The following is a 24,793-nucleotide window of genomic DNA, read 5'->3' on the forward strand; positions in this document are numbered from 1 at the left end:
ATTGAGGCTCCCCAACCCTGGTATCCTACTATTACAGGGAAGGAACAAAGGGAAGTGGCCCAAGCTGCTCCCAGATCTCGTACCTTGTTTCTCCTAAGCAAACAGTGACTGGGAGCCTGAGAGCAAATGTTGGCTTTTGAGAAACAAAAGCATCAGGTTAATATCAGATACAGGTAAGCTGACAGGTCTCAAACCCTCACATGTCCTGCATGCAAAGACAGGCTCTGGTAGATTGAGTGTACAAGAGCAACATTGGGTCCAACGGTCAAGAAGGCGGTTTTTACGTAAGACGTAGAGGGAAGTGAGGGGCAGGTGGGGCTCATCCACCTGGGAAGGTAGCCCATCTGGGAGATGGCAAACTCTGGTCCAGGGCTGTCTTAAGCATATGCGGCGCTGGGGTGCAAAGATGCACTCAGCACCCCCTCCCCGGTTGCCCAGTCCCAGGCATGCAGGAGGGCAGAACCAGCCGGCCGCCTCAGCATCTCGCTGGCTTAGTCGCCCCTGAACTCATGGCGCAGAGCCGCCCGCAGCAGAAGAGCCCACCGCGGTGCTCCGACCGACGGGACTCAACTCTCGGGCCCCAGACTCTCAGCCTGGCGCGCCTGAGAGCCCGGTGCCCCGCACCCCTAGCGCTTATGGGTAAGACGGCCCTGCTTTGGTCCTAAACCTCCAGTGCCTTATGGCTACACTCATTTGTGAGAAAGGCTTTGGGAGTAAACCGCAAGGAAGAATCTGTACCCGCTGCCTTGTGGGACATCTTTAGGGAAAAACGGGGCTAAGGAGTAAACCCAGAGCGGGTGTGTGTGCCATTACTTGGCCTAGGATCTGATACAGCTACATATATAAGAACAAAAAAGCCTGCTGGATCATACCATATCCAAAAAGGAATTCCATGCAGATCAATAAGGTGGTTGATGAAGGAAGGATGCAGGGTTCCATTGCTCTTCTGCACCCTTTTCTCTGAACTAAGGTAAAGGTAAAGGGACCCCTGACCATTAGGTCCATTCGCGGACGACTCTGGGGTTGTGCGTTCATCTTGCTTTACTGGCCAAGGAGCCGGCGTTTGTCCGCAGACAGATTCCAGGTCATGTGGCCAGCATGACTAAGCTGCTTCTGGTGAACCAGAGCAGCGCACGGAAACGCCATTTACCTTCCCACCGGAGCGGTACCTATTTATCTACTTGCACTCTGACGTGCTTTTGAACTGTTAGGTGGGCAGGAGCAGGGACCGAGCAACAGGAGCTCACCCCATCGCAGGGATTCGAACCGCCGACCTTCTGATTGGCAAGCCCTAGGCTCTGTGGTTTAGACCACAGCGCCACCCGCGTTCTCTGAACTAACAAGTCCCAAATGCTGCAATCTTTCCTCATAGCAGAGTTGCTCCATCCCTTATGTAGCATATTGAAAAAAAACTTGGAAGCCTTGTGTGTGATCTTTTTTATTCATCACTAAATAATACAGGGGTTTTTTTTTTTTTTTGGTTTTTTAAAAAAGCTCCTCAGTACTGACCTGTCGCAGCCATGCAAAACAAACCCCACATCTCTCCATATTATACAGAGTAATCCTGTGACAGCACACATAAGACAGCTCACAACGGCACTGAGTAATAAAGGAAAGCTTCTGCAACAGAATGGTTTTTTTTAAAAAACAACAACACTAGGATGGAAATGGGAAGAAATTTAATGTAAACTGAAGGTGAAACTGTTGTGCAAGGTGCACACTGCAACATTTCTTTATATGGCATAGTACAGATTGTTAAAACAGCTGCAGATTTTAGCTTCATCCTTTATGAGTCTCTGCAGGTCAGAGGGCAGCTGCGTTTGAGGCAAGCAATCTTCCACTTGATTAAGGATCACAGAACCAAAAGGATTTTCAGATTAAGCTATAGATCACACAGGCCTTTCCTTCCAGTCATTAAAGAAGAGTCCAAGGTTGCTTAAAGCAGCCTTTTCCCAACCTTCCAGATGTTTTAGATCACAAATCCCATCAGCCCCAGGCAGCGCAGGTTGTCTAAAACATCTGGAGAGCTCCTAGTTGGAAAAGGCTGTTCTATAGATAGTAAGGGGAACTTGGTCCCCTCCAGGTGTGGCAGGACTGCATCTCCCATAATCTTAGCCGTTCTCGGCTGGGGCTGATGGGAACTAGTCTAACATCTGGATAGCCTAAAGAGAACTTAGAAATACACCTCAGCCTCTGTTATTGTTCTGTGGGATATCAAGTACGATGACGACTGCCATAGCACAGGAGCAACAGTCGCGAACTATGAAACAATTATGGATGGAAATAAACTTGGAAAGATTTCTTTGGAAAGACAAGCAAATCAATCAACCCACAATTGTAAGGGCTAAAAAAAAAAGGCAGTGTTTTAGATCTAATAAGAATTTCATGCTAATTGCGAATACTGAATTTCATGTTGTGAATCAAGTTGCAAGCCTCTTTGAATCTTACTTTCGCCATGAGCTCAATAGGTAGGCTAAGGAAAATTACCAAATCTCTGCCTCATCCCATCCCAGTCTGCAATGCCAGAATGAGTCTGGCCTACTGTTGTGAGGTTTACAACATAGTGCACGTGGAACACTTTGAACATTTTAATAGCGCCATACAAATATTAGTGAAGCATTTTCCACTGAAAGGAAGTCTTTGCTAGTTTGACTACAAACCATGGCTTACGCAGTACGGTTTCTGCAAACCATTGTTTGCAAATCGGGAGCCGCCCTTGGGGACCTGCACTCCTTCCCCCCTCGCCAACACTAAATTAATGAGCATGCATGTTATAATCATGCTTCCTTTGCAAGCAACTTTTTAGGAGCATGAATCTGCTTTAGACAGAGGGATCCTGTATCTTGCTGCTGTCTGCTCGGACTGGCAGCAGCTCTCCCAGGCTTGAGACGGGGAGTCTTTTCCTAGCCATACCTGGAGATGCCAATGAATGAACCTGGGACAAAAGCTCACCACAACTTACAAACCAGTGGTAACGTTGGGGAACCTAGTGATCAATCCTGCATGTGTAATTATAAGTCACGGTTGAAGCTGAAAAGTGGACGGCAAAACTTGCTCCAGCATGAGGTGTGTATACACAACAGGAGTCATAGAATCGTAGAGTTCTATGAGAGAATGCAGGAATCTTTTGAAAGAAGACATCACCAAAGCTGGCTTCCGCTTAGAAAGCCATCGTTTACACAGGGAACCAGAGCTACAGCTTTCTCAAGCTGACTTTGCACATGCAAACTGCATGCAAGTGTCCAATAACTAGAGATTGTTCCCCCAACTCGCAGGCAGACTTCAGGGGCTGCAAGCAAACGATTCAAAGTAATGCTTGAAGCTGAGCCTCAACATCAGAGCAGAGGCTGCATTGAAGATTTGACCTATCCTGCAAGATGGAAGGGTCACACTATGTCGGGCTCAGTAGCCAAGTATCTACAATTCACGCAGTGGCTTATAGGAACTGAAATTTATTTCCAGCATTGGCAACACAGCACATGCACCAAGGGTGGGCAGATCTACGTGGTCTACTCCAACTGTAGAATCCCTGCCACAGCAAAGTGTTCAAAGGTTAGGAAGGGTCCGTAGTTAAGGTCAATTAGATCTTGCCCGACATGAGATCCTGTGTGTGGCGCTTCAGTTTAACACACCTCCTCTAGACCGCCTAACAGATAAGGACGAAGTTAGCATTCATTAAATCTAGGGTTCCCAGATGTTGTTGGACCACAACTCCCATCATGCCCCCAGGCAGATCAGCCAGTATCGTCATCATCATTTAAATTCCTTACCCACCCCTTCGCCAGTAAGTCCCAGGGCAGGTTACAGCCATCTGAAATCAAAATTAAATATTGCTAAAACAGATTGCAATCACAGGAAAGCACGCATCTCAGGTGTCAAAGGCCAGGATAAGGAGGAATTCCCAGGAATGATGGGAGTTGTAGTTCAACAGCTGGGGATCCCAGGTTGAAAAACCCTGATCAAGGTGACCTGTTTTAAGTGATCCTGAGAATGCCCTGTTGCATCAGCATGTGAGCTTGCAGGATCGGATCAGGTTTCACCTAGAGCAGAATTCTTCCAGCGCCTTAGCACCCGGTAGCCACTAACAAACATGTCTTCCCATCCCTGATGTAACTCATCTGTTGGGGCACTAGGCTGCTCCCATATCAGTACTGTGATAACCCCACATCTCCAGTTCAAATTGCTGCAAGTGTTGGTACATGCTTATGACGCTAAAGGTTAAAATTCTAAATCTCCACTCGTGACACGTGACACTGTGCAAGCCGTCTTGTTTAGGTTTTCAAGCTTGTTCTGTCTTTAGCCCCCAACCCTGATAAAACACCTGCACATCACCAATCTTCAAAATGCTCTGAATTTATCTTTCAAGTTTCTTCGAGTGGGGGGGTCTATACCTATCATTTGAGAACCACCGGCCCACACACTAGGCAGGTGTTAAATTTAAACCAATAGGTACTTTACAGAAGTTACAAAACGATGCGGTTTTTAAAAGCCCCAAAGCAAGTATTAACCACAGCTTCCTTCCAGAGTCCTTGAATTAAATCCCCCACCACATTAAAAAACAGAACTGTGCAAGAGAACTTCAGAGCAAGCAAAACTTTAAAAATACATATATGCTACAACCTGTATTTTTCATACACATTAAAAACCGCTTGTGAATATAAAATGCCATGCCTGTTTCCTAGCTCTGGTATATAAAGTGCCACAAGAGCTTCTCAAGAGTGCAAAAACAAATAAAAACCAGTGTTTTATATGTTCTACTTTCCAAAACTCATCTACATCCCATTTCAGGTTTTGCAAAAGTATCTAAAGACACATGCACAAACCCCTTTTGAAGAGGACTTCAAGAATACTAACTCCCACCCCGTGGTCACAAATCCCTTTCCAGAGCTCACATATGCTCTCAATGCGACAGAAATAAATTAGGATACAGTGGAGCCACACCAGCCATGGAAACGATTCACTCGGACCTTCCATGCCAGAGCGGATCGCAGTGATCAATTCTGAACCACACATGGGTGACTAAATTCCATTGGCTGGACTGATTTCGAATGTGTGGCTTTAAGACAGATCCTTGTTCTTAAGGATGGCGGGATTATTTTGCACTCCTGTACAGTACGTCATTTAAGAGAGATGCCCTAGAATGTACTGGGTGCTGCAGGACCTCTTCTCTACCTTTTGATCAAGCCAGGTAGGGCTGGAATAAGCAAGTGGTCGTGATGGGAGAAGCCCAGCTGAGAGGCTGAGAAGGGGAAGCAGCAGGTGGAGCCAGTGGCTGCTAGCCAGGCAGAAGTTTTTGTTCATGGCGGGCAGTTCACAGGCTCCCTTACCAAAAGGTCTAGCACAAGGTCAGCTTCTCTGCTTTAGAAATGGGAGAGGCAGGTACAATCTGGGAGAATATTCTCCATTCATCCCTTGCCAGTCAGATTTGAGGAGTCTTTAATCTAGTAATAGCTACCACCAAGTAAAGGTATGTACCAGTTTAATTAGGCGCGTGGGGGGGGGAATAAACCATTCCCCCTCCCTTAATAATAAGCTATCCTGCTTATATACAAAGTTCATTCAGAAAGGTTGTATTTCAAACAAGTGAGGCAAAAAAAAAAAAAATGCTTTTAGACCAACTAGCCCTGTCTTGTTCCCTGAAGAAGCAACATAAAACTTCTTGAATGTCTCATGGAGGAAAAGAAGGGCCATTATGAAAACAAAGCCATGTAAAACAAAAAGTAAATTATTTAATGCAATAACGATGTTAACCTCAAGATAAATCCACAACAGAATGAGATTTTTCCTTTCCTTGCAGAGAATATTTGGGGAATCACACAGTACTGAGAAGACATCATTTTAATTTTGCTCAATGTCCAGGCGAAACAGTTCTTTTTTTTTAACACTCTGATCCTAAAGGTGGTTCTCTTTAGTTTTTTTCTGTTTTTTGTTGCTCTATGACAGAGTAGCAAGTAAAATGTGATTTTCAAGAATAACTGGATGGTTTGCTTCCTGATTCGTCTTCCTGGGAGCCCATACTCTGTCAAGGAAAGGGAAAAGTTGTTAGTACCTACTTCCAAAACACAGGCAATAAGAAAAAGTACAGGCCACATTCGCACCATACATTTAAAGCACTATGATAAAACATTAAACAGTCATAGCTTCCCCCAAAGATCCTGAGTGCTGTAGCAGTTTGTGAAAGATGCTGAGAATTGTTAGGAGACTCCTGTTCCCCTCAGAGAGCTACAATTCCCAGAGTAGTTTAACAATCAACGCCTCTTCCCCATGTGATTTTTCTAAACGTTGGAAATTACTCTGAAGCCATTTCTTGGCTTATATTTCAGTCAGGTAAAAAAGAGCTGTAATTTGGGGGTGACAAAGAGAAACGTGTCCTTGTGAATCCAGCAAAATAGGAAACAGCACCGCTGGGACTAATCTGTAAGGTGATGAGAGGAGGGGTGTGTGGAAATGGCGCAACCCACTGGATAAGCAGCAATGCACTGTGCTTTCTGTTCAAAAAAGGGTGCTTGCTTCCATGCATGCTTAACGTTTGACTTCCACGCACATAGCTCAGTTGGTTAGAGCGTGGTGCTCATATTGCCAAGGTTGCAGGTTCAATCCCCATATGGGGCAACTGCATATTCCCGCATTGCAGAGGGCTGGACTAGTTGGTCCTCAGCGTCTCTTCCAAGTTTACAATTCTATGAAAAAGGCCAAACAGAGCTGAGTCCTGCCACTTACCTTCTGCACAAACTGAGGGTTCACAGTGATCTCCTGATCCATGGCTTTCAGTCTCTCATCAAGCTCTATACATTTCAGCATCTGGGGAGAGTCAGATTATACAGGACAGTCACAGTTTGTTAGCTTCAGCATCCACATTGAAGCCCTATGGTCAGACGTGTGTCAGAATTCCCAGGCACCACATATATAACCTGCTTGCCAGAATCTTGGAATCCATCCCAGTAACCACTTTGAACTCTTTATCCTCTCCCTTGCCATTCGCTTCAAGACTGCTGCTTTACAGATTTGGGTATCGTTACAAATACGCGTTTGTTGCTAAGAACCCAGGCATCCGGGGCAGGGCAGCAAGGAAGAAGAGAACATTGAATGCATTTTCACTGGGCCAGTCAAGGTAACCATCAGGAAGTTACTGCTGCCCAAAGCCACAATCAATTCTGAAATGCAGCGACCAAGGGCAAGGAAGGAATTTGGCCCATCCCCTCTGATGTTTCTATGGCAGGAACAGACAGAAGGTGGAAGAGGATCTGTTGAAAGGTGTCTGGGTGGTATGCAGGAGGCTGGCAGGAGGCTTCCTTGATGCCCAATTGTTTAACTGCAGCAATCTGCACCAGGACCCCAGCCACATTTTGCGCTTGGCTCAATGATGGATTCCCAGCTTAGAGGACTGCCATCTTATGAGCACACACCTGGAATCAAGGCCTATGAAACTCAGGGCAACTTATCGGAGAGTAAACACCCAGAGATTTTTCAGCAGTGCTGTTTAAATCAGCTCTCACTCTCTCTTATATCCAGAATCTTGTCTTTCAACTTCATAAGCAGCATCAGTTTAAGTGCTTGCTTTCCATAAATTCACTGCCTGAATTCATCCCAAGGGCTTTAATTGTGAGGCTGGAAGATTCTGGGGGTGGGCTCTGTCCATACAGGAGAAAGAGGAAGGTGGGGACAGAATGAACTATGCTGCTTCAGACTTCCTGGCAGGAGGGCGGGCGGGAATGATTTTCAATTATCTCCTGTGAGTTAAATCAGAACACCTCCCTGAAAATTTGAAAGCTGGCACAGCAGTGACTAGAACCAGCTCTGGGTTGTGCTAGGTATTTGAATGCTTGGGTTTTTTTTTAAAGAATTAATAGGGAATGCATAATGTGCCACAGAGCTTGCTGTTCTACTGACTCGTTCTGCTGCTCATGGCAACCATAACCGAGGTGAAAATGAAGGGTTATTTACCTCCTGATCGATATTGTGAAGCATAGCTGGATTGTTGTACTTTTCAGGGTTGTCATGGAAACATACCATACCATCCTTCTGGTTAATACTTGCAAAGATTTCGCCATCTTCTATCTGAAATAACAAGATTTTAGTGTTTTATTATTTGGGCGCTGTTCCTGTTTCATCTTGCCTCTGCCATCCCTCCCAGAAGACCCTCCAACTGCCTGTATTTCCCGCATCTTAACTGACAGCAAAACCTCCAAGAAAGGCAGTGCTCCCCATCTCATAACCAGAAATGTGTGGTCTCCTAATAATAATAATAATAATAATAATAATAATTTAAAATTTAAAAAACACCCTTGTTTTGACATGAAGATCAATACGTTTTGATTTGTGCTATCATAATAATATCATAATAACTTTGCCTATCCTGGTAAATTAAGTTGTTAGGAATATTCATTATCATCCTATTGTACTGGTTAATGTTGAGTACTTGCAATGACCTCTAGTTTCTTTTTCCCCCTATAATTTTTTTTAATTTTCTGTTTCACATTTTAGAATATTCATTTAAACAATCTTAAAATATCAGTGACTTCCCTTCTTCTCTTTCCATGGTTCATTTTGCATAACATAAATCGCTGCATAATTTAGATAAAACTAAAACATTCAGTATTCCATTATTACATCCCTCAAAACTTATTTACACTGTTGAATTTATCTTAATGCTGCCCACGTTTTCAAATAAGCACAATTCTCCTCCATATATTCAATAAACATTTTCCAATCTTCTTTAAACATATGTTCTTCTTGTTCTCTTATTCTATATGTTAGGTCCGCAAGTTGCGCACATTCCATATGATCTCTAGTTTCAATTGTTTGCAATTAACCTGATCGCTACTGAAAGCAATATATGCAGAAAAGGGACGTTCAAATAAATCCAACTTGACATTTCGTTCAAAAAGCAACATTCCTTACCATATGAAGGACATATTTTTCTGCTTCCTGAGGCCCCGATAGCTGCACTCTACTTGCCATGTCTTGTAACGACAGCGTTAAAAATGTCTGAAATCCAGAAGCAGAGCAGATTCATTAGAGATTTCTGCAAACTCTGACCAACTCCCATGGGGAACTAGCACACCCAGGACCACCCCTGAAAGCCTGCAAAAGGGCAGAAGCCAGGATAATCAGAAGCCAGGTGTGTGATGCTGTCGGCAGGTAACATTTTAGACTTTACGAAAGCACCCATGAGAACCAGACAAGCAATTTTGCCAGGTGGCAAAAGACCCTCAGCTAAGACACACCTGCATAACGTTCCCAAGGACTCATAGGAATACAGCAGAGCGGATGCCTCACCTTAGTTAGCCTCTGAATGTTCTTTTTATAGAGAGATGACAAGCACTGCTTCACCAAACCCATATTATTATCCCTGGTGAAGGTCTCGCTGTGCTTATTCACCAGATTCCGTAGCTCCGAGGGCTTATTGGTTGCATACACTTGCGCTAATTCATGGTAGGCGTTGCTAAGTGGCTGTGATGAGAAAGCAAAATAAGACTTTTTCAAATGCAGAGAAGGGCAACTCAAAACACCAATGACGACCCCCATCGGGAGCTAGTGATCTCAACAGCTGTCTTATCCCAACACAAAGCATTGGTCTATTTAGTCCAGTACTGCCTGCTCTGGCTGGAAGCAGCTCTCCAAGGCCCCAAGATTTCCCCACCTCTGCTACCCAAAATCATTGTTAGCTGGGGATGCCAGGGATTGAATAGAGGACGTGGACTGCAAAGGTTATGCACCACCACTGAGCAACACCTCTTCTCCTTATAACCTGGAATGAGTCTGCTATTCCCCAAAATCTCCTGTTCTTTTGTTTTTTCCTAAAAGCAGGAGAGAAAACAGACAACTCCGACTGCACAGCTTTGCCCATTCATTTCATTAATTCCAATTATTACTTTTACTAATGCTCAATTTTAAATAGCAAGTTTTGATTTTGATGATTGTTCCTGTAAATTCCGTTTTCTGCTTTAATTTTTTCCACTTTTTTGCACTGCTATGGCCCAAGAACTACTGTAATTAAAGTTCTCCTCCTCCTCCATCACAGTTTTGCCTTAAAAAAATAAATAATGCACCAGTACAGGATTTCTGGAGTCTTACCTTAACGAACCTACCCACTATCTGGGAGGTATACTTCGGCAGTTGCTGCACTTTGCCAAGTAGTATCAATGAAACTAGGATATACTTTTTATAGGATTCCAACATAATATGACTGACTGCCATGGCAGGAGTTGTTATAGCCTGTAAAAGAAAAAAAATTAAGGGAGCAAATGAAAATCACCAGAAACAAACAAATACACAGAGAGAGGCTGCATTTGCAGTCCTAATCCGTGAGCCATGGTCAAGCAGATTATCCTGTGCACATGCAGCAAAAGCTCTCCCCTGTTGCTCCTTGTGTGCTCCAGTAGAGAAACGAACTTCTGTTTCCTTCCAAACAAACCACAATCCTAAATCAATGCTTGCTCTTGGGTTCCCAGTCATTATTTTCTAGGAATAAACAAGGAATGGTATATATGGGAACGGCTTGGTGACTTCCCTTTGTTCCTTCTCTTTTATAGCTGTATACCAGGGGTGGGGAACCTCAGCTGCAGGGGACAAATGCAGCCCCCAAGCCTCTCCATCTGGCCTTTGGCACTCTCCCCTGGACCACGTCCCTGTTTTGCACCCTGGGCGATTTTGCCCAGCTGGGATACGTTCCCTGAACTCTGATCAGGCCTCTTGCTTGACTGGATGGAGGAGAGAGGGGTGTGTGTATGCGCACAGAAACAAGCCTATTGTACCCAAGGTAACATTTACATCCATTCTTCCGCCCACTTATGCCTCTGCCTCCACCCACCACTGACCTGTGGCCCTCGCAAGGTCACTCAGAAGGGGATATGCCCTCAGACTGAAATAGGTTCCCCCCCCCCCCAATACTGTGTATCAATCCATTTGTTAGGCAGAAGCGTCAGTTAAAGGCAACACTGTTAGGATATAGTTTCATTCCACCTTAAAAGGGTCAGGCATGACTGTTGTGTATCACATGCCTGTTTATGTCCAGCACAGTCTGCTGGGAACTTCCGTTGTATGTTGCTTTTGCTGGACACGAAGGAAGCAGACATGTTTATTCCTTTGTTCCTGAACTATGCTGAATCACAGCACAGATTTGCTAATGGCCTATACTGTTATGGGTGCTAAGAATTGTCATCAGGTGAGGATAGGTTTTGTAAGTGGAGGAAGTCTTCTTTTTCATTATTTGTAGGCTTTTGCTGCAACCAGAAATGACTGGGGAAATCTAGTAGCTTCTGATGCGCCTATCAACAGAGCTGTTACAGCCTGAAGTTTACACCTCCTGAGGCACAGAGAGCTCTCCTTCAACACACAGGTGAGGCGGGGGAAGTTACCTGCTCATAGAAGTACAGTGCTCTTTCAAAGTTCTTCAGCCCAGTGTATATCATTCCACCATAGTAGTAGTAACATAGAAAGTGCTTTGCATCGTAAGCCCCATTCTCCTTACAAATATCCATCATGTCCACATCTAGATACGGAAGGGCAGGTTTAAAGCATTTTGCTAACAAACAGAGCTGAAACAAAACAGACCAGAGTTACCAAAAAAGCAAACCAACCAGCCACTTTCACACGCTGCCTTTGTTCAAATCCAATCTTTCCTGCTTTAAGAACAGAGCTTTAATCACAAGTCATGGCAAAATGCTAACAGAATTACATTATGAAACCTCATGAGAGAACGAGATGCTGGGAGTCTCAGCCCCGTTGAGTGAAATAACCCTAATAATTTGGACTCCTGAGAAATATGGACCATTACATTGGCAGTCAGGAGAGAGTGAGATTAGGGCAGTGATGGCCAAACTTGGCCCTCCAGCTGTTTGGGGACTACAATTCCCATCATCCCTGACCACTGGTCCTGTTAGCTAGGGATGATGGGAGTTGTAGTCCCAAAACAGCTGGGGGGCCAAGTTTGGCCATGACTGGATTAGGGGGTGGTCACAACTGCATTTACAAAACATGCAAATGGCTTCATCAGGATGCTTGAATAACTCTTTCAAAAAACTGGGTTAATGTAGGTGTAGCAGAACTTTTGACTGCCTTCCCACTTTATAAGCCTGCGAGTCCCACTATTATTCATGCTAAAACATGTTAACTGTTGCACACTGAACCATTGAAGGTTATGCATGTTATACAAAGGTGCGTTAAGCGTCGTTTGTTTCTATTTGGTACTTTTCTGGTTAGGCTTTATGTTTGTTTAAAGCATGGCATTACAGATCCTCTTACTACAGCTTGTCTCATCTCTGGAGCCAGACTGAAAGAGAAACGGAATAAGCTTCTCCGTCTATTGAAGTGACTTGATGCCAATTCACACAGCTACCTGGAGTCGCAAGGCTACTGTCGGCACAAGGTATCTGGAATACTTTATTGCTATAAGCAACTTCATCTATTCCCGGGGTTGAGTCGAAAGCTAAACTGGGAGATGCCATGTCACTGTTGACCAACTGCCCACTGTGAACAACTAGCTTTGTAAGGAACTCTGCAGTGCTGCAGGAAAGGTCGCCGTGACTCAGAAGTTCTGCAGCAGCACAACAAGCAGCAGACATACTTGATGAGCCTTTACTTTTGTTTCAAGCTATTCACTGGAATATACATGGCTGGAAGGGATCGCGAGGATGTTTTGATGAAGCTTCCTGCACTGTGAGCACCCTTGAAGCAAAAGCACTCAGCCTGTTAGCCTTCCGGATTCCCTTACCTGGCAAAGATCTGCATGTATTGAGGTCAGCTGGTTGGTGTTCATCTGCATCTTGTCTATGGCTTGCCTGAGAATGCCAATTCCTCGCAGGGGCTGTCGGAAAGGTAACAGGTCTCTGTTAGGGAAGCCTCCGCAAGGGACCCCAGCGGCAGCACTTATAAACGAAAAGCCACCGACGACTGACTTTCATCTAATAAATAACATTTCTCTACCGCTTACATTAAAAAGAAATCTTGCAGCAAATCACAAAAGGAAAACAAAAGTTCAAATCATTTAAAACAGAGAAACAAGCATCACTGATAAAAGAGCAGAAGGAAACAGTGTGAATTATCAGGGAGGGCCCGAGAATGAGTCTTTTCCGTGGTGGCCCCACTTTTATGAAACACTCTTCCCAGGGAGGCACACCTGGCGCCATCACTAGCAGTTTTTAGGTGGCAGGCAAAAACACTCTCATTCACCCAAGTATTGAATGTTAATTTTAGCAGGGTAGGATGTGTGCGTGTATGTATTCTAGGCTGTTCGATCCTTGGTCGTCGTCCCCGAAATAATTTGTATTGGTTTTCCAATATTACCCCAATTATACAATTTATACAAATACCAATTAATTCTGTTTTAATGTTCATTTTTTGTAAGAGACGTTATTTTCATTTTTGAAAAAAAGCAGCGATAAATAAATAAAATAAAGTTCTTACTAAATGGCAGAGGCACCAAATCATCAGTGTCTCCCCCCCCCCAAAAAAAACCAAGGAGCAGGGCACCCCAGAGGCTAGGCACTACCATGAAGAAGGCCCCTCCCTCTACTGGTGCCAGATGACACTCAACAGGTTGGAATGTGATCTGCAAGGCCTCCTTTGATGATGCCAGTGATCCACCAGGCCCAGTGATCTAACATGGCAAGGTGGTTCTGCTGTATCCCAGGCACTGGAAGGGCTGGGAAACATACTGCCGGTCCCAGGGTCAGCATAAAAATACCTCCTCTAGTATAAAAATAGCAAAGTTATATTGTGCAACATACTCCAAAGAAGTGAACAGAGACATACCAACTGAAAAGAGAAAAGGTTCAGAATTAGTGCATGAGGAAAGGCAAAATTTTAGTTGGCCAGAAGACATGTACTATCCCAGCACCCGAAAGAGAATCTGGAGCATGTTTGGGCTTGTTTACCTGCTTCCGCTCCACAAGGGCATTGGTTAACTGGTGACACAGGCCAGCAACTAGAGACAACGAAACAAGAAAAAGAAAGAGTGAGCAGCCCCACAAAGGGAACACGTCAAACGTGGCAAGATGCAAGGCTGCCGAAGTAACTCACAAGTGTCTGTTGCGTATCGAATGTGTTCCCCGTTACAAGTGCTGATAAAAAGCTGGACCTGCGAGAATAACGTTTCGAAGTCAGGGACGCTGGGCATGGAAAACTTCACGAACCTGAAAACGAAGACAGAACCCACGTTTTAACAGGAGCTCTCACGTGAAAATGGGCACGGCTCTTAAAAGCTGCCAGAATGCAGAATAGGACTGCTCCAAAGGCAATGAACCTTGCTTCAATCTGCACATTCTAACATTTCTTGCAATGGAAACAGAGTAATCTGCAACCTTCATGAATAAAAATGTAAAAATTCGCATACAGCAAATCCGTACACCCTTTCAAACCTTCAATTCAAAAATTTCAAATGAAGGAAAGTAACTTACAAGACTGCAAGAACCCCTAAGGAGTGTTCTTGAACATCCAGGGCACCGAGCACTGTATCCAGGTGAGAGAGGTTTTTTGCTAGCAGTTCTCCACTTTTGTTGATCAGTTCACAAAGCTGAGTCATTTGCCCTGGAACAAGAAAAAGGGGCTGTTACATTTCAGCTCAATAAAAGTATATAAAGCAAAGGCTCCCTGTCGCACCTTTATGTACCCCCTGAGTTTGCACCAAGTGCAAGGACATAGGAGGCTCCCTTGCACCAAGTCAGACCTTTGGCTCACCTTGGTCAGTACTTCTGACACTGACTGGCAGCATCTCTCCAAGATTTCAGAGAGAAGCCCTGCCCAGTCCTACCTGGGGAAGTCAGGGACCTTCTGCATGAAAAGCATGTGCCATGGAAATATGATCAGCACCATTATCTTGGCCAATGAGTGAGAAGACAATGCTTCACATATATCCTTTCTCCTCTGTGAGCTATACTAGAGGGGAAGGACACACCTATCTTTGAAGCACTGCTGTTACGGTCTAGGAAGAAATGAAAAAAGGGGCAGAGAAGAGAAGGGCATGTGTGTGCTGCAAATGAACCTTAGCTATATTTTGAGCTGAACCTGTTTGCACCAATTGGCTCTTCATAAGTATATTCGGAGTGGTGAAAAGCCTCTTACGGAAGAAGAGAGATACATTCCAACTCTACAATTCTATGATGTAATACAATGGAATAATGGAAGGCAATGGGTGCTTTCTACAGAGAGGGGTGTTTTAACAGGTGCTGCAGATAAAACTGATCGCCTCCTCTGCTATTATACTGCAGACACCAGGTGAACCCCTCTACCACTGCCCCCAGCCGAAACTAAATTAGTGCCCCTCCTACTCAACACCATCGACAACAACCCATCACGACACCATACAGAACTTGAGCTCAGAGCTCCGGGTGAGAAAGTGCAAGAGAACGGTGTGCTACAGTCCATCTCCCCACCTCCAGTTCACATGATGCTTGAGAATCCACTGTCATAAGGTGTGGCAATCACCACTAGCTGGAAGACAGCTTGGGAAACAAGGATTAGAGTCCAGTGGTTCTCAGCCTTGGGTCCCCAGATGTTTTTGGCCTACAACTCCCATGATCCCTTGCTCACAGGACCAGTGGTCAGGGATGATGGGAGTTGTAGGCCAAAAACATCTGGGGACCCAAGGTTGAGAAAGGCTGGATTAGACGAATCCACAGAGATGTGGAGGTTCATCAATCGCTACTGGCTACAACAGCTGATGGGAGCATCCATGTTCAGAAATTGTCTACCACAGAATATCAGAAGAGAGCTGTGGTTGGGCGCTGTGGGAAAGAGGTCAATCAAACTGGCCTGTTCTTACATCCAGCCATTTCCATGAAGGGTCTGTTGCTAACGAACTTCGGCAAACTGTATTTTTAAATTGTCCAGCAAGTTGGAAGCACCCAAAGTTAAGCACAGGATGAGAATGCAACAGGGACAGCCAACCTGGTGCCTTCCAGATGTTGTGCTGGCTGGGACTGATGGGGTTTGGAGTCCAACAAGATCTGGAGAGCATCATATTAGCTATCCCTAGTCTCCAAGCTTTAAATAAGCAAGAACATCAGTTTGTGGGAGTTTAAGTAGATTCTAATATAATATGAATTATGCTTCACTTTTGTAGAGGGTTTAATTTTCAGATTAAAACAGCTGGAATGTGAGGTAAGAGTGTGAAAATCCCGAGACACATGAAATACCATGGACAGCACCACAGCTGAAATCCTAGGACAGCTATTGAAAAAATAGTACAAGTCTTTCCTCAAACCTTAGATGAAGCATTTATATAGAGCAGGCTGGGCAAATGCAGATTTAGATTTAGCATTAGATATCTGCGTGATGTGCAGCAGCCCAGCAAGGGTTTCTGACTGCCAGCCATTTTAACAATGACAACAAGTGAAAGCCTCTGTCACTGGCTTCTGAAATGAAGGAAAGTTGAAATGGGGGATGAGAAGGGGATTTTTATGTGACAAAGTTGACAGCTGGTAACAAAAACAAATTATTGGGGTATGCATGTATTCAAGTGGAGCTCTGTGCACTCAGCTACAGTACTATGCCAAAATCTGGCTCTAGTTAGTGGATCTCAGGGATCTAGGGGGGAAAAATAGATCCCTCAAGCCTGACATTTGCCCCTCCACAATGCAAAAAAAAAATGTACTGTACAATGTTGTTTATTTATTTAAATGAAGAAACTATGAATCCTCCAAGAAAACTGAGCTTTAAAAAAAAAAAGGCATGCAAATGCTTTCACACCTGGATTCCTAGGAGTACGAAAATTTTTTACAGCTCTGAGCTCATCTATTGTAGGTACACAAAGCTGTGCTCCAAATTCAAAACTAATGACCACAAATACGAAATATTACTTTGGCTCAGTCAAAAGTGACTAGGAGCAAAATTAGAAAGCATCAGTGCTAGTTATTTTTTAAAGAACATAAGACAACCTTAAAGCTTCCCTTTGCTCCAATTAACAGTCCCAAACAAGATATATGTTACTGCATGCAGAATCTTTAAGTGGTAGCTGGCGTGGGGTTGGGGGTCCTGCAAGACATATAGCTGTGCTAAAGATTAAGAAACGTACATTAGGTTCTACAGAACACTGTGAAGCTATTCTAATGCTTTCAACCACATGCTAAGTCATGAATTCAAACAGGTCTGACACCCCCCCCGCAAAATTACCATCTCTTCACTAGGATGCATATTTCAGAGACTGGCAAGATTTTTAAAAATTATGTGCATGCAGAGTATAACCTGAGTTTAAACAATATTGGGCAGATTCAGCTGATCTCCTACAGTATGCATAAGACACTCAGTGTTTCTCATTCACACATAAGCTTTACCAGTTAGATCAACACTACAAAGCCCTCATCAGCAGAACACAAGAGTCACATGCACAAGATGCCCCATAACCTCTGAATGCAAGGTTTGGGTACGAATCAGAGAACAGAATGGCAGCATAAATGGTATCTTTTTTGTAAGACATATACTCCTTCCTCTCTGAAAGATGAACCATTATTTAGACGAGTGATGGCTAATTTCTGGCCTTCCAAATGCTTCTGGCTACAATTCCCACCATCCCTGACCACTGGGCATGCTGGGAAGGGGCTGATGTGAGTTGAGAGTCCACCAACATCTGGAGGGCTGCAGGTTCCCTGCTCTGCACTGCTGTTTAAAAACAACCACACCAGTAAAACATAGCACACAAAACGTTTGAAAGACGTGCTCCCCAACACTTCTCACCCCTCCTCATTGTCCTCCCCAACATGCTGGCACCCCTTTTCCAATTGCCACAAAGTTCAATGCGAAGTGTCAGGCTGTGTCTGAAAAGAACTTGCAAGATTATTCACTTCTGTTCCCTGATTAACCCTGAAAATCCCCTGTAGACATTGAGCCTTTGTTCCTATGCATTTAGCACTGCCCATCTTATCTCTGGAAAACCCTGGCTTAACAAATGCTGAGCAGATGCAGCAATATGTTTTGAAGAGTGAGCAAGAACAGAGCTGTGCTGAGTTAGGGCTGGTTTGTTTTGGTAGCATCTATTCCCTTCCTTCCTTCATTTTATTTGTACGCTGCTTTGCTACAAAAAATATGCTCAAAGTGGCTTAACAACACAGAAAACAGGAATACATTTCAAACAAACTATACAAAAATAATTTTATAATAACATAGCAAAACAATAGCAGTAAAAAAAAAAAGATAGTGAAAATAGCAAGGGAGTGTCACAGTTTCACCATAGTGCTAGAAATTTCCTTGTCTGAAGACATAAACCTTCAAATAAAACTTAAAGGATCTCCTTGTGCTGGTAGGGTTTTCCTAATGTTCTGTCAACATGGTATAACTCTGGCAAGATGGCCATTCACGTCTTGCCCCCATTCATTCTTCCCCTTGTGCCTTGAAGCCTTGCTCTGAATGGGTAGATGGGTCCATCTCTCCCCTCCCCCCAACAACTTCAAAGCCTTCCTCAAAAGCCATCACCTCAAGGCTTGTGGCTCAAAATCAAACCTAAGGATTAGTAACTACTCGCACTTGCTACCCTCATCTCTCTAAGATTCCTTTTCTACTGTCAAAAAGTAGACTAAACTCCTTGTTGGTTAGGAATCTGTCCTTTTTAATGTTATTCTTCAAAGCCCCAATAACAATGGTAGTTATTTATTTGAATCCATTTATTGACACCCCCCTCCCCCCCCGGCAGGGACTCAAGGTGAAAATATGAATAGCTAAAAATATAGGGGGGAAAACAATAAGTAGTAGTAGTAGTAGTAATTACTGTTAGTAGTAATAGTAGTAGCTGTCACAGCCACCTGGTGCAAGGCACTAAAAGGAAACTTCTCCATGTTTAGGGAAGCTTTTAATGTTTAACAGACTATTGTATTTTAATATTTTGTTGGAAGCCACCCAGAGTGGCTGGGGAAACACAGCCAGGTTGGTGGGGTATAAATGATAAATTATTATTATTATTACTATTATTATTATTTACCTAGTTTTAGCATTTATATCCCTCTTAACCTTCAAAGAGCTCAGGGCTGCACACATTATCACAGTCTTGTATTTAGCATTAGCTTGATAACCATATCCAAAAAGGAATTCCATGCAGATGAATAAGGTGGTTGATGAAGGAAGGATGCAGGGTTCCACTGCTCTTCTGCACCTAAGATATACACCAAGCACCCGGCACAGAAACACAGCAGGCTGCTGCAGAACAGACAGTGCACTACATCCTTTTTCAGTGATTCCAGCAAGCTGGTAGAAATGTTTTGCAGACAGTAACATTGGTAGGCTTGTTTCAAGGCTGCATTATCATCATGAGGCTTATTGACGCAGTAGCATCATAAGAACACAACATCAAGCAGATTGGAGCAAAGGCGCATCTAGCCCAGCATCCCACAGCGGCCAGCAACACGGGTTGGCGAGCCTCCGCAAAACCCACAAGCAGGACATGAGAAGAACAGAAGGCGAACCGGGTGGATCAGGCCAATGGCCCATCTAGTCCAGCATCTTGCTCTCACAGTGGCTGACCTGATGTCCGAGGGCAGCCTGCAAGATGGACATGAATGCAATAGCACTCTCCCAAGCTGCAATTCTCAGCAACTGGTATTCGGAAGTATGACATGTTACAGTGGTGGTACAACACAGCCATTGTGGCTAGTAGCCACTGATAGCCTTGTCCTCAATGAATGTGTTTCATCCTCTTTTAAAGTCATCCAAGCTGGGGGCCATCACTGCCTCCGGCAGAAGCCAATTCCAGTTTAGCTGCACTGTGTGAAGGAGGACCTTTATCCGTCCTGAATCTTCCAACATTCAGCTTCGTTAGATGTTCACAAGTTCTTCTTTTTTTTTAACATACATTTTATTAATCTAGATGTTCACAAGTTCCAGCATTGAGTGAGGGAGAAAAACCTCTCTTCCCGCTTTCTTGATAAACTACTATGCCACCTCTTGTCACCTCTTTGATCTGAACTAGAAAGTCCGAAATGCTGCAACCTTTTCGCATAGGAGAGTGGGTGGCCACCACGGCCTCCTGCGGGAACCGATTTCCATAGTTTTAACTAAGCGCTGCGTAAGAAGTCCTTGCTTTTATCTGTTGTGAGGAACAATGGAGGGAGTTGGGTGTGTTTAGCCTGGGTAAGAGGAGACTGAGAGGAGATATGAAAGGCAGCTTCCAATATCTAAAGGACTGGGACATGGAAGATAATAATAATAATTTATTATTTGTACCCCGCCCATCTGGCTGGGTTTCCCCAGCCACTCTAGGTGGCTTCCAACAAAGATTAAAAATACATTAAAATGTCACACATTAAAAATTTCCCTGAACAGAGCTACCTTCAGGTGTCTTCTAAATGTCAGGTAGTTGTTTATCTCTTTGACATCTGATGGGAGGGCGTTCGACAGGGCGGGCGCCACTACCGAGAAGGCCCTCTGCCTGGTTCCCTGTAACCTCACTTCTTGCAGTGAGGAAACCGCTAGAAGGCCCTCGGAGCTGGACCTCAGTGTCTGGGCAGAACGATGGGGGTGGAGACGCTCCTTCAGGTCTACTGGGCCGAGGCCATTTAGGGCTTTAAAGGTCAACACAAACATTTTGAATTGTGCTCGGAAATGTACTGGGAGCCAATGTAGGTCTTTCAAGACTGGTGTTATGTGGTCTTGGCGGCCACATAACAAGATGGAGCAAGCTTGTTTTCTCTTGCTCCAGAGCATAAAACCTGAACAAGTGGCTTGAAGATACAAGAAAGGAGATTCTGCCTAAAAATCAGAAAGAACATTCTGACACTAAGAGCTGTTTGGAAGTGGAACAGACTCCTGCGAGAGGTGGTGGGCCCTTCTTCCTTGGGGGTTTTTAAACAGAGGCTGGATGGCCATCTGTCATGGATGCTTTTGTTAAGATTACTGCATTGCAGGGGGTTGGACTGGATGACCCACAGGGTCCCTCCCAACTCTGCATTTCTATAATTCCACCATTCACCAATGTTGGAAGATTTATGTCGGATAAAGATCGTCAAGCAGCGTATAGTTGAACCGTAACTCTCCCACATTGGCTATGATGACCACCAACCTGCATGGCTTTGAAAGACAAATACCTGTATACAAATTCACGGAGGACAAGGCTACTCGTCTTGGTGGCTAATCTTTGCCTCCACAGTTGGAGGCAGCAATGCTTCTGAATATCCGTTGCTGGAAAATGCTCTTGTGCTCAGGTCCTGCGTGTTGGTTTCCCCGCAGGCAAATGTTCATTGACTGTGAAAGTAAGATGCGGGGCGAGATGGACCACTGGCCTGATCCACAAGGGCTCTTCTCATCTTCTTAGGCTCACTGCTTGTCCACTAGTTCCAGCGCTAACCATCCCTAAACCTCTTCCCCCACCGCCTTTACAACATGCGTCGGATCTGTACCCCCCCCAAAAAAAAATCCCTTGCACGAGGCAAACGTTAAAGGGGTTAATTCTAAAACGCCCCGCGGGGGACACGCGAAAAGGGGGAGCCGCGCCTGTTTCCCTCCCGAGATGGCAGCCAGGGGGCTTCTTCCCCCGACACCCACCACCACCCAGGGGCGGGATTCGAACCCACGTCCCCCTCCACGGCCACCGCCGCCTCCGCCTCCCACCAGGCCGCTTTCGCTCTGGCCATTCACGTGCGCGGCTGGAGGCCGAGGAGAGCCGGAGCCGCCCGGCGGGTCCCCCCGCTTGACACCCCGCCAGCCCCCCGGCCTCGCCCCCTCAGCCCGGGTCCCCGGCGGTCACCTTGGGCCGAGAGCTGCCTGACGCTGTTGACGAACTGCTCCAAGGCGGACGCCATCTTGGCGGCTCGCGGGAGGCCGCGGCGGGAGAGCAGCGAGGCGGGGGAGACGGAGCGGGCCCCGCGCCGGGGAAGGAGGGGGAGGGGGCGGGAGGAGGAGAGGAAGTCGCCTCTTCTCCCTCCTGAGGCAGCGTCTCCTCCCGCGCAGGGCCAATCAGACGCCGCTTCGGAGGGCCGCGGGGGCGGAGCTCCCCGGGCGTCATTGCCGGCGCCGGCGCGCGCGCGCGGGCCTAAGCAAGGGCGTTGCCATGGGAACCGCCGCTCCAGGCCCTCAACCCGGAAGCGGCCTTCCCCGGTGTAAACAGAGGCAGCCGCCAACTGTCACTCGCGCTGTCGACTCGGTAGCTGCGCGTTTTGGACCGGGGAAGGGTGGCTTCTTTAGCCTGGCGCCGCAACCCCCCTTGTCTGCTTTCAAATTGTCGTCATGGAGAAACACCCAGCCCGTAGTAAACTGCCTTATCTCCCTCCCAGATAAGACATTTAGGTGGCCGCAATGCCCTTTGCAGCTTTCTACCCTGTCTGGCAGACAAAAACATAGTAAGAGTGCAGCGACAACCCAGTCTGGTTGCTAAGGGTCAGAGTGACGTCAGACGCGGTGTGATGTCACACAGAGTACTTCACGCCACTCAGAAGCACATAGCATCTTCCGGTTATGGCTGCTTATCACTTCCCTGCTTATCACTTCACTATCACATCATCGTATCATCATCATTGTTTTGTTGCTGTTTGGGGGAGTGTAGCACAGTTACATAAGCAAAAAGAACAAAAGATCCTTGTGGTACTTTAAAGATCAACACATTTTAATTTATTTATTTAGGTGCATTTGTACCCTACTCTTGGGCCAAAAAAAGCACAGCCAATTGCATAAAATCAGTTATAAACAAGACAGTCCCTGCCTGCAGCCTTACAATCTAAATAATAATAATAATAATCCACATTACCAAAGGGAAAATGGATAGAGAGGGAAGAGGAAGAAAGCAAACTCGGGCAACCTTTATTAAATAGTAGTTCTCATAATGACTAACTTGCAGAGAAACAGCTCAGGGGCAGGAGGTGCCTAATGGCATAAATTTCCATGGACTGGAGAATCCACTTCATCAGATACTTTAGATCAGGCTTCCACAACCTCGGCCCTCCAGAAGTTTTTTTAGACTACAATTCCCATCATCCCTGACCACTGGTCCTGCTAGCTAGGGATCATGAGAGTTGTAGGCCAAAAACATCTGGAGGGCCAAGGTTGAGGAAGCCTGCTTTAGATAAAGCAGACTCAAATCCACAAAGAGTACACAGAGTTCCTGTTTTCTGCTGAGCATGGCACTTTTGTGTGCCAACTTTCTACTGAGGATTCTAATTTCCTTGCCAATAGGGCAGTAATTATTTGGGAGACACAAAGCAACCCACCTCAGCTCAGAACCAGCTCTTTCAATGCTGCTTCTGGAACCTTCTAAAAATGACATTTGTTTTTGAGAAATGCATTTCAGGCGCCAATGTTAAGAGATCCCATTTGAGAGAGAGAAATCAGTTGTTGTGCTGTGAGCAGCACAATACCAGGAAATCCTAAGAAGAGATGAGCTCATCCTTCACTTGATATTCCCAGTGTGGACATCAGGGGCCGATGTATATCCAGTCTGTACCTAATAATGGAACAGCACTTCAGGGTGGTTTTTTTTGGCAAAGCTGTATCTCTTTTGCCAGTGACCTCTTCTCACCATCATCTCATGTCTTATGCTCCAGAAAACCATATATGTTCATATGGCGAATAGCTGTTCTGAGTAAACAAAAATAGTGTATTGTAACCCACATATTATAAACAGGTGATGTAAATGAGGCCTACTTCAATCTGCAGTCTGTTATGCTTCCAGAAACGTTGAGGAGGAAATGGGATTCGCTCAAGAAGCAGTAAGGATCGAGTTCTGGGCTACAGTACAGAATAAGTGTGATAATTATGATCTAGATGTTTTGTGAAAAAATGGCTTTCACCAGTGCTTTCATCTTTCTTGAAAAAGAGGTGCTGGTGTAGGAGGGCAAAGCCTCATAAGGCTACACTGGAACTCACCATGAAAGCTTCCCTTGTTCTCTTATACAGTGGTACCTTGGGTTAAGAACTTAATTCGTTCTGGAGGTCTGTTCTTAACCTGAAACTGTTATTAACCTGAAGCACCACTTTAGCTAATGGGGCTTCCTGCTGCCGCTGCACGATTTCTGTTCTCATCCTGAAGCAAAGTTCTTAACCCAAGGTAATATTTCTGGGTTAGCGGAGTCTGTAACCTGAAGCGTATGTAACCTGAAGCGTATGTAACCCAAGGTACCACTGTAATGGCAATGGCATCCACCTAAGGGGTATCGGAACTGAATTCCAGTAAGTTCCTGCTGAAAAATACAGTAACCCCTGGCTTTCACTACTACTACTACTACTACTACTACTACTACTACTATTATTTTAAAGATATGGCTAGTTCTGCCTGTAGTTCCTATTGCACAATAAAATACGGCAGTCTCTGCAAAGTATAACAATAACAAAAGATTGTTTTATGCTTCCAGGAGTTTCCACTGAGTTTCAACAAAGCTGGAGCAGGGGCAACCAAGGAATATGAGCACCTTTAGTTAGGTTGCTTGGACTTTCACCCTGGCACCTTAGGGTGATTAATAATTTTTAAATAATAATAAGGGCTTTTTTTCACCCAGAGCTCACAGGAGTTCAGCTCCGACACCTCAATGTTGGAACTGCTTGTGCGCTCATCAACCTTTGCTTGAAAGGCATTCTGCACACGCTCAGAGGCCCACTTCTTCTAATTGTATACACCATGTTGAACCTTGGCGTCAGAACCTGATTATTCCAGAGCTGAACCTGCCCGTAGTCCTCATGCACCCTGAAAGCCCCGCTGAACAAAACGAAACTTCCTTCCACGTAAACACACGCAGGATCACATGCCCTCCAAATGTCCCTACTTTCTGCGGACAGTCCCAGATTTACAGAAGCCATCCCAGTTTCTGATTTGATCCCAGAATGTCCCACTTTTCCTTAGGACGTCCCTATTTTCATCGGAGTGATGTTGGAGGGGATGGAGTTA

At 45.1% G+C, this 24,793-nt stretch overlaps 1 protein-coding gene across 1 annotated transcript; it reads right to left on the reverse strand.

Moving 5' to 3' along the window:
- Positions 1–5,709: 5,709 nt before the first annotated feature.
- Positions 5,710–21,825, reverse strand: COPS3 (COP9 signalosome subunit 3). The gene is made up of 12 exons (XM_080981164.1): positions 21,668–21,825; positions 14,400–14,529; positions 14,023–14,135; positions 13,878–13,927; positions 12,716–12,808; positions 11,361–11,540; positions 10,078–10,218; positions 9,280–9,453; positions 8,902–8,988; positions 7,945–8,058; positions 6,721–6,801; positions 5,710–6,019 (listed from the first exon to the last, which is right to left on the reverse strand). Exons 1-12 carry the CDS (start codon positions 21,720–21,722, stop codon positions 5,966–5,968), a joined length of 1,272 nt encoding a protein of 423 aa, XP_080837290.1. The 5' UTR covers positions 21,723–21,825; the 3' UTR covers positions 5,710–5,965.
- Positions 21,826–24,793: the final 2,968 nt, after the last annotated feature.

The sequence above is a fragment of the Podarcis pityusensis genome, assembly GCF_964106645.2.
Source record: "Podarcis pityusensis genome assembly, chromosome: 14".
NCBI classification, from domain to species: Eukaryota; Metazoa; Chordata; class Lepidosauria; order Squamata; family Lacertidae; genus Podarcis; species Podarcis pityusensis.

What these genes read in the sequence shown, in the direction of transcription:
- COPS3 (XM_080981164.1), bottom strand. Translation starts at nt 21,722, where the DNA reads ATGGCGTCCGCCTTGGAGCAGTTCGTCAACAGCGTCAGGCAGCTCTCG. An exon ending in CCCTTGTGGAGCGGAAGCAG is followed by an intron (nt 12,809 to 13,877) that starts GTAAACAAGCCC and finishes CCTTTCCGACAG; the next exon opens with CCCCTGCGAGGAATTGGCAT. An exon ending in TAGTGGGTAGGTTCGTTAAG is followed by an intron (nt 9,454 to 10,077) that starts GTAAGACTCCAG and finishes TTCTCATCACAG; the next exon opens with CCACTTAGCAACGCCTACCA.